Here is a 10,027-nt window from a genome sequence, read left to right on the forward strand (position 1 = left end):
TCCACATCATTCTGCAGTCAGCCCTAAGTGATGCAGGCATTTGCCTTGTTCACTGCCCTGGAGATGGGCATCACTTTCCTCATGGCTTCACCCCACCAGAGCCTTTCCCTGCACAAGGGGCCACAGGCTGGCACCACAGGTTACTGAAGGGTCAAGCACATCCATTGCCCCCTGCTCAGCACTGAAGCTCAGCTCTCCACCCTGAGCTGCAATAGGGAGGAAATGCTCAGAAACCAGTTGTGTCAACAAGTGTGCACAACAGTATCATTTATTCCCTAAAAACATGTTTTTAACTAGTCCAGGTACTAAGGTTTCCAGCCTGAAGTAGCTGGAAATAGGAAACATGAGATTTGTACAGAGTGCTGTAGCGAGGCGTCTCACCGTATCTTCTCCTTGCAGCTTGGACAGCCCTGCTTCAGGTGTGGGGGAGGAGGGGATCTCCTGTCCCATGCCTCCAAGCTGAAGAACCCCAGACAGGTTCAGCCCCACCAGTTTCCCCCTCCTCTGAAGGGAGGCATTCTTCAGCACTTCTTCAGGCCATTACAAACCCTCAAATCACCAGGCAGAGCAGTTACGAAGTAACAAGAATTCACAGATACCTTTCCTGCACCTCTACCTTGTAGCTGTGTCCATGAAGTGCAATTCCATCTGGTGTCAGAGAGCTCAAAGCAGCAGCGACTGCAGAGCTCTGAGCAGGCAAGATGAGAAAACCCTGTTAATTCTGCATGAAGAAAGGAGTGGTAAAATGAGGTGGGTAAAGTAGTCCAAGCATTAAGGAGAGGCTTGGTCTCTTGTCAGCTTGCTGCAAGGCCAGGATTCGGTACAGGGCAGCTTGTCTCACTCACAAGGCACCACCAGTACTTTGCAAACAGTATCCCAGTACAGTGGTGGCTGCACATTGCTTAGTGCCAGGCTCTGGGCAAATATACTCTGCCCTCTGGCCCCCTCAGGCTCTCCCATCCTCTCACTGCAGGAAACTGTCCAGTTTGGCCTGGCTCCTGCTGGAGGAAGATGTGGAGGGAGCTGCAGATGCTGGCCTGGATACCTTCTTCTTGCTCCTCACTGCGAACGAACGGATTCCTGCCAGATTTGTCTGAAGGTACAACTGTCAAGGAAAGCACAGGACCAGTGCCCTGGGGACACAAGTGATCCAACACCTGCTGCAGGACAACCTGAACCATAGATCTGGTACCCAGACATACATTTGCACCTTGCAGGACAGGGTGGGCTTTGCCCACTACTCACAGCAGCAGAGTTCAGACACTCTCCTTGTCCCAAATGTCAAGGAACATTTCCCATTTCAGGGGAAGTTTAGATTGGATACTAAGAAAAATGACTGAACAGGTCCATCAAGCATTGGAACAGGCTGCCCAGGGAAGTGGTAGAATCACCATCTCTGGAAGTGTTCAAAAAACATGTATATGTGGTGATTAGGGACATGGGTTAGTGATGGGCTTGGCAGTGCTAGGTTAACCGTTGGACTCAGTGATCTTAGTGGTCTTTTCCAGCTTTAATGATTCTATGACTCTGTGCTACCCTCTTGCACACAGAGCAGCATTTTAAGCATACCTATTTGAGCTTCAAGACTCACCATGCACATCAGAGCCAGGATGCTGCACAAGGAAAGGCAGAGCAGCCAGAGACTGCAGCCTCCCATGGCAGAGCAACCCCAAAGGAGGAGCAGCTCCACATCCACCAGGGTAAGCTCAGCCCAGCCGCTCCTCACCACAGCAGAGCTGCAACATCCCACAGGAACTGAGGTTTCAGGTGCACGGACTGGCAGGCACACGGCCAGGGAGAGGCTATGCTACACTGCTGCTCTAAGATCTCAAGGCCATAGGCAATCCCTGCAAATTGTACCCATTTCTAATTGATGTGCTCCTCTGAATGAGCCCCAAGTGCTCATTCAGCACAAGTTCAGATCATTGACCCCTTTGCTGAGCTCAGACTTGTTCAGAGTTAGAGAGAAATCAGACAGCTCCTTGAGGATCCCAAGCCCACTTTTTGTTGACTGTGGAGGAGTCAACCAAAGTGGTTAAGACCAAAGAGGAGCAACAGAAATGAGGTGCCCACAGCATCACTACTGCTTCATGAGCTGCAGGAAAAGGATACAGGCTGTATGAACTTAGTTCTGCCTCCCATGCCGTCATACCCTGTCCTCACCTAGAAGAGAGAAACAAATGAGCCTAGAGCAGCAGCACAGAGCCTTGGCTACCTTCCTGTGTTGGTCATGGAGTCTTGCAGACCACAGCTTCTGGAGAGGGGTCACAAGCACCTGCAAACACTCACTGTTTGTGCTAAGCCCTCACCTTTGGAAAAAGACAGATCTAAGTGTAGTAGTAAAGTTTGCATATCTTGGGCACTTTCTGAAACAAGCTAAGCCTTCTGAGCAGGGCTTAAGATTTTGTCACTGGAATACAAGGAAAATACCCAAAGCTGAGGGAGGTGGAAGAATGGAACATGGAGAGCCATTTAGTCTGCTGCCTGGAAGGGAATGAGCATCAGTCATCCCTGGAGCTCTGCAGGACTGGGAAGTAGCCAGGTCGTGCTCCAAGATTTATTTTCCACACACTGTATGTGGCAAGGTAAAAGCCTCAGTTGCTTCATCCTGCAGGGTCACTTCAGGACAGAGGTGGCAGTGCCAGTTCTGAACATGCTCACCAACTGGACAGTCATACTTACAGTGCCCGTGTTCTTGTGGGAACCCAGCAAGCTGCCTGAAGATGGCTTCTTGGAGAGAACAGAGTTCCTGATGAATGCTGGCAAGAGTCCTTCAAGAGCATCATCCTCAAGATCATCTGCGCAGTTCTGTTCCACAAAATAAAAAGGAAAGCCCTTTAACCAGCACAATCTGCTGAATGGAATCCACACACAGGCTGCACTAATAACACAGACAGCTCTTTAGGGTAATGGTTACTGCTGTACCACATGTCAGGCTGAAGAACGGCAGCTTCCAACCTCCTGGCTGGGCTTATGTGGAATAGTACCCAGGAGGCAGGACACTGCCCCCAGCAAGGCTGAGAGAACAGCTGCCTCAGCTGACCCCATAGTCATTGTGGTCAGCTCCACACGGTGCTTGCCAAGCACATCTGGGACAGGATCATTAGCACGTGGGTCCCCACCCTCCCCCTCCTGCCCAATTCCAGGGAGCCTGAAGCAGCAATAGAGTGTTTCTAGGAGACCATCAAAAAAAACACTTTGAAGCAAATACTGTGGTTCTATAGATGGGCTGGTCTATGGCCACAGTGGCTGTTATATGGACCAAATGGGTCCTTTATTCTAAGCATATTAACAGCAGAATCAAAGAGGTGATACAGAAAAATCAAGATTAGTCCTTTTACCTCCACCGTTTCCTTTAGAACTTTCTTCACCAGATTTACCACAGGAGGCCTGTAAGAAGCCCAAGGAGCAAATCAGCCAAGATTTATTGTTCAAGTGGAGCTGGCAAGGACAGACAAGGCCAAGCAAATGACAACAAAGCTTGCTGCATGCCATCAGGCAGCTGGAGAGCTATCTGATCTCATACAGCAACTTCCAAAGAAGCAAGACTTTCATCTCCTTTAGAAGCAGGAAGAGGAGGGAAAACTCACGGCTTTTTATCCAGCTTCTGCCTTTTTGCAGGGCTGCAGGGAGATGTGCAAGGCTGATGTTCAGGGGTGTCCACATCAAAAGTATCATCTAGACTGATCTCATTGCTGTGGGCCGGGCGGTGGAGCTTTGGGGGCCGCAGTTCCACAGGAGCAGGGCTGCAACGCCACAAAAAGTGTTAGCCATCAGGCCACCACCTGCCACACGGCAGATGAGAGGAGGACAGAGCTGCACACAACAACACTGAGTTCTCAGACAGCAGTGGGACCAGAATCAGAGCCCTGTTCTGCTTACATGACAAAGACAGAACAATCCGAACCCCAGTGTTTAAAGTCAATGTCCCAAAATACTGCTCCCCCTTGAACCGGCTATGCTACAACAGCAGAGCCCAGGGAATCACACTAGCACACTGCTGCTCTGTGTACACAACCCAGCTTGCTGTACTGGGATAGTAGCACAAGCGCTTCACAAGGATCAAAATATGAGATGTCATTTTTCATGCTAGGCTCCTCTGCCTGGCTAGGATCTCTGGTGCCCATACACCAGGGCACACTCACCAGAAGGCCAACTCTGAGGCAACTGGAAGGGCAGCTTTAGAGGTGTGTCCCTGGCATGACATAGTGCCAAAGAGTTTTTCAAAACCCAGGCCATTTCTCCATCCCTCTCTCAAAGACACCCACTTTTTCCAGGTAAAACAAACACTGCCTTTTCAGCCACAAGAAAAAGGATACAAGGAATGAAACAATCATATCACTGTGACACCTACAAGACTAGTAGGTATCTGTGTCCCCAGCTAATTAAACTGTCTACTCTTGCCTTGGACCTGTCACCTCCATCCCTGGCCTGTATCTGAGGATACAGCTCACTAACCTTTCAAAGACTAATCGACTGAGTGTCTCTCTGGTTACAGATGGGACCTTTAGAGTATCTTGCAGGATGTCTATCTTCTTCTTCAGACTCTGGAAAAGGGAAAGCAGATAGCAAGATATGGAAAGATTCAGTAGTAGATACTGTGCCACTTTTCCATAAATCAGCATCAGGTGGAGCCCAGAGGTAGGCTGGGAAACTGAGCAAAAGTCAGCATAACTCCTGGCTTCACAGCTGCAGGCCATGGCCAGCTGCCAGTTACTGCAGACTAAGGAATGATAGTCTCACCAAGATCTCTTTATCCGCATTCTTCAAATCCTTCTGGGTGCTTTTTAACTCCTCCTTTGTCTTCTTCAAGTCTGAAGTGGTTTTCTGCAGCTGCAGAATAAATCCCCCAACAGCAGAATGTGGGTTACAACACCTGGGTAAGGGAGACTGCAGAACTCTGTGAGTGCAATGGGCTCTGCACCACAGGATACTTCCCTTGTTTCAGGGCTCGATATTCCTGTGTCAGCCTGACCAATCTCTCCTGTATCAGAGCAAGCCAATGCCTACCCACTTCCTCAAGCCGCCTGCAGAGGGATCTCCAGGGCTGCTTACCCGGCACAAACCTTTCCACAGCATTTCCCGAGCACTTATGCCTGACGGCGACAGCTTTTCCCTGCTCTAACACTTGGTGGCTGCATTCTGAATTCCTGAAGGATTTTAGACACACCAGAACACAGGAATTACAAACCACAGGCTGAAGGATGGTTGTGCATCAGCAGTACTGGCACATGGACAAGACTGATTCAACAGGGAAGCATGCCAGAAGCAGGGGTCAGGAAGTGGATTGCTACCACATCAGAGGCTTTTGTGGGTCCAGGAGTCTGAGCCAGCCCACAGACTGTGGGTACACTCAGCTCTGTCAGCCAGGCCCTGAGCCCCGAGTGTGCTGACTCGCATCCTCCTGACCCACGCTGTGATCACAGCTTGGACCTGACTCAACCAATTTCAGCACCTCATTTAGAGGGTTAATTCCCCTGTGGAGTTGCACAGCAATCTGAAAAATCTCCTTCTCCACTTGAGGGGACAACAGCTATGGCTGAGTAACAAAAATATGCCAAATCCACCCACAACTTCTCACTTTCTTGGCTTAGACATAGGAATGCCTTAGGGAACACCTGCACCTCGGAGAGCAAGGCTACACGCACACATTTCATGGGGATGTGCTCCCAGAACGGACAAAGTGCTTCCTGCCCTGAGCTACCACAGCCCAACCAGGCCTGGAGCAGGGGGAGCACAGCAACAGAGGCATGTCAGCAGCCTCAAGCTCTTCACCAGCTCAGGACCAGTCCAGGCAGGCTCTGCGCAGGGCCACCTGCATGTCCTCACCACACTTTGGGCACCTCTCATGTCTGGGCCCAGCATCATGCAGGTGCCCTGGCCCAGTTCAGCTGGCTCAAAGCACAAGGCTGGGTGTGACTGGCTGTGCTAAGCTAAGCCCTGCTCAACTGATCCTGGCTCCAAACCCCGTCCCACTTTTCTTAGGGACCCAGTTCTGCAGCAGTGCTCAGCAGTGTGAGCAGTGGAGCATCTGTGTGCTGCTGCCTTCCAGCCCAGGCTCCCTGCGAACCTCTGTCTGGCTTTGCACATGCTGTCCTACCACCATCCCCAGAGACTGCACTTCTCACAACAGCCCATGAGCTGCTCATTCATGGCAGCATCACACCCTGACTCAGAAACCCCAGCCTGACCCTTCCTCCCACCCATACCACACTCAGGTAGACTTCGTGTCAGAGGGGGTCACTGCAGAGGCCTTGGGCCTCAGTTATGGACAGGGATCTACAGGCCAGATGTCATCCTGGCAACTCACACTCTCCCTTTACCTTGTTATTGACAGAAAACAGCTCCTTCTTCAGCTTCTCTGTCATCTCACCAGAGACCTTCCGAGCCTCCTTCAAGTTCTCATATTCCCTGCAAAGAAACATAAGGAGTCACACACAAAATTGCCAGACAATTGATCTAGAACTTCTCACAGACAAGCCAAGACTCTAAATTTGAAGCTCTGGAACTGCATAGCCACCAGAATAAAAACAGGAAACACAAAGCCCTCTAGGGAAGAGAGCTGAGTGTATGAACACTGTGTCACACTGCCACATGGGGTAGAAAAAAGCTGCATGGAATACCATGCCTGATTTCACCAGCAAAATGGAAACATTGCAGTTACCAGTGGAAAAGACAGACAGACAACAGAGCACAGCCTCCATGCTGGCAGCAAACAGGGGACGGGACTTTAAGTGATTTTTCAGAGACTTCACACTATCAGCCATGCACATTCATTCCCAATTACACCACAGGGACACTTGTCTCATTACAGGCTTGCACCAAAGCTGCAGTTACTCAGCTGCCATCAGAACGGACCCAAAAAAAACTTTGGTTTTGCCCAGCAGGACCAGATGGATTTCCAGGTAGGGGAGAGCAGCAGTGCAGACTCGCCTTGCCAGAGCACACCAGAGGCCACAGCTGCACAGTGCAGAGGGTACAAACCAGAGCCCCTCATCAGCTTGCTTCCCTACATGCACAAGAGGGGAATGGAGGGAATAATCATCATCACTTCATAGGTGCACTGACAACTCTGAAGACAGTTCCCATGGTGACACACATGTCACTACAGTGACAACAGGAACAGTTCAGTATGACAGGCTCCAAACTAGATCCCCAGGATCTGTCAGTCAAACCCCAGCGGAAGCTCAAAGAGACAGCAAGAGCCCCGCGGAGCCCGTGTGCCTCCTGGTACTCAGCAGAGGGTTCTCCCTGGGCACCCCCAGGACAGCACCAGCCAGCTGTGACAGCACCTACTTTTTTAGTGAGACACAGTAGACTGCAAGCTGTTCCACTGCTGCCTGCCCAACTCCCATCTCTCTGATCATCTCCTCCACTTCAGGGCGCTGGCTCTGAAGCAACAGTTCAATCCTGCACAGAAAAAAACCCAAACAAAAACATACCCTCAGCTCCTGAGTCACAAACAGAGCTAGAAGAGACAGCAGCTCTGCTTCCCCCCAAGAGGCTGGTGCAGCCTGAGCTCTTGCTGCAGGCACTCTGGGTGTCATGGGGGAAAAGACACAGCTGCCTCACCCCAAGCAGGGCTTTTCACTGGGGAAGAGCAGCCCTACTTGGACTAGAGAAAGGACAGCTGTACACACATGCTGCACATGGGGCCAATGTCCCAGCTCTTGGACCCTACAACCCTGTGTCTGACTGTGCTCCTGGGCTGTCATTCTGCCCCAGCATCCTCTGGCAACAGGAATGGCACGTAGCCATGCTCAGAGCCCTGGAGATGAGGCCCGTACCATGCCTTGCTGCTCCTTAATGAGAGCAGCTGTCTGGAAACATAGCAGGGGGAAAGCACAGACAGGCAAGGGCAGGCCTGCTAATATAGCAGTTTCCAACCTTTACAGGGTAGAGATCCAGTACATGAAAGTGGATGTTGCAGCAGGCACAGCAGCACTGTTCCCTCCCTCTCCAAGAAGGGGAGAAGCGTGCAGCCCAGTCTGCAAGGCCCAGGGAGTACCCCGGATCTCACCGCTCCATGGTTTTCAGCTTGTTTCGCAGACGGCGAGCCTCCTCCTTTGAACTTCTGTTATCCTCCTGCTGCTGCTCCAGGTATTTCATCTGCTTCTGCAGACAAGCAAGCACACACAGACCATTAGGAAGGCTCTAGGGATTGTTGGAGAAACATCCTGGCTTATGCGCACTGCGGGCAGCTGGAAGCATACATTGGCTCTTAATGCTATCACCACCTCAGCAGCCCAGGATTAAGGAGAGTTGAGCTCCCTCTCGCCGCACCCCCAGCTCTGCTTCCCACAAGCATAGCAGGGTTTCAGTGCTAATCACAAGGCAAGGCTGAAGCTGAAACCACATTGCAGTCCCTCTCTGCTGTGAGCACTGGTGGGGCTGTGCAGTGCCTGTACACACCAGCGACAATTTGTTTTTCAAAAGCAGAGGAGTCCACAGCAAGCAAACCTTGCTATCACCTCCTGCTCCAGGCACAGCTGATTGCTTTAGCCTCCCAGTTCTCCTTGTCACTAGCTGCTTAGAACATAAACAGGAACGAGTGGGTCTCTTCTGGGAGACCTCAGCCAAACCAGACACCCACACAGGCATTTCTCTCACTGGCTGCAAGCCTATTGAAGCCATCACCTCTCCAGGCTCTCCAGCAGTAACACAGAACCTCAGCTAAGCTGGAAAAGCATACATCTGCAGTGTGGCAGAGGATGGGGAGAGCTGAATTAGCACCATTCCGATGTATCACTGCTCTCTAGGTCTGTGTGTGCCTGGGCACTTTGCACAGCAACTTCAAAAGGCTCCAGGCCTGGTTTTGGCACAGTGATCACTCCAGGGAGAGGCCTGGCAAAAGACCATCGCCTTATAAAGCTCCTTTCCACACAGAAGTTAAAGAATTTCATTCACTTCCTGCCACAGAAACCAAACAGCTGTGAAGCTGCTGGGACTTTGTGAAGAGAGAGTGTTGCAGGCTCACATGTTACTCTTGCTTTACCAGAGCCCATTTTTGGCTTCTCCTAACCAGAACTCTCTACATTCAGATCCCTACATCAATTTTGTGCCAAGTTGAAGCAGAGTCCCCAGCCTCAGCCAGCCTGAAACAGCAGCAAACTCTCACTCCAGCAGCAGCTGACAGCACTAGCAGAAGACAGGAAAGGCTTTCAGCCTTAACCTGCGTCACAGAGCTAAGCCTGTATTTTCATTGCAGAAGTTTAGTGCTTTAATCTTTAATGATGCAGAATAAGACAGTGCTTGGCATTCAGCTGGGAAACCCCATACACCAAGAAAAGATCCCTCCAGGTCCCTAATCCTTCTGCCCGGCCCAGCTTTCATTAAAAGGACTTAAACATACAGAGAGGGTTTTGCAACAGGCAAGATAAGCACAGAGCCTCCCCCAGAGGTGTTAGGGCAGAAAAGCCATGCACAGAGATGCTGAGTTGAGCAGCAAGCACCAGCTTCCACTGTCACAATAATTTCTGCTGGAGCAGGGAGCATCAGAAGTATCCTGCCGCTGATATATCCAGCATCACATGACCATATCTGGCATGGTCAAGATCTGGGCTGCCTTTACAGCCAAGCAGGCTGGATATAATCCCAGGGTTGGGCAAAAAAAGTTGTGGTGGCTCATAGTAAGGCCTGTTTGGCATTAATTCCTTACCCTATCTGTCCTTCTAGTGTCAGGTAGACCTCCAGGACTGGTTCCTCCCAGGAAGAGCCCAGCTGCAGGTGACGTACAGCAAGCTAACCCCATGACACATCTATAAGCTGTCCCTGGGCCGCTTGGCCTTGCAGGTCAAGGAATATGATGCAGGTTAGGACTCTGGGTCAGAACCATGCTCCAAGGAGCAGAGAGATTGGGAAGTGCAGTTGATCCCTACCCCACCTTTCCGTCTGCAGTTTACAATCCCACCTGCTGCACCCCATCTTCTTGTGCCAGGCATGTCACCTCATGCAGCAGGGACTGCTCAGCCCAGCCCAGCCCCAAGGCAAAGTTGCTACAAGACATCTCAAAGAAGCTACTCCTGCT

The 10,027-nt window shown here is 51.0% G+C and overlaps 1 protein-coding gene across 1 annotated transcript in view; it reads right to left on the minus strand.

The window, feature by feature from the left end:
• Positions 1–964: 964 nt before the first annotated feature.
• The window catches only part of TRAIP (TRAF interacting protein), a gene marked incomplete at its 5' end in the record, with an annotated part of 17,831 nt that continues 8,768 nt past the window's right edge, over positions 965–10,027 (minus strand). Inside the window, 10 exons of the mRNA XM_009079474.1 lie at positions 965–1,093; positions 2,113–2,163; positions 2,683–2,808; positions 3,342–3,390; positions 3,591–3,746; positions 4,459–4,547; positions 4,744–4,833; positions 6,324–6,411; positions 7,297–7,410; positions 8,021–8,115. Coding sequence (XP_009077722.1) covers positions 965–1,093; positions 2,113–2,163; positions 2,683–2,808; positions 3,342–3,390; positions 3,591–3,746; positions 4,459–4,547; positions 4,744–4,833; positions 6,324–6,411; positions 7,297–7,410; positions 8,021–8,115 — 987 coding nt within the window. The remainder of the gene's footprint in view (positions 1,094–2,112; positions 2,164–2,682; positions 2,809–3,341; positions 3,391–3,590; positions 3,747–4,458; positions 4,548–4,743; positions 4,834–6,323; positions 6,412–7,296; positions 7,411–8,020; positions 8,116–10,027) is intronic.

The sequence above is a fragment of the Acanthisitta chloris genome, unplaced genomic scaffold, assembly GCF_000695815.1.
Source record: "Acanthisitta chloris isolate BGI_N310 unplaced genomic scaffold, ASM69581v1 scaffold34437, whole genome shotgun sequence".
In the NCBI taxonomy this organism is placed as follows: Eukaryota; Metazoa; Chordata; class Aves; order Passeriformes; family Acanthisittidae; genus Acanthisitta; species Acanthisitta chloris.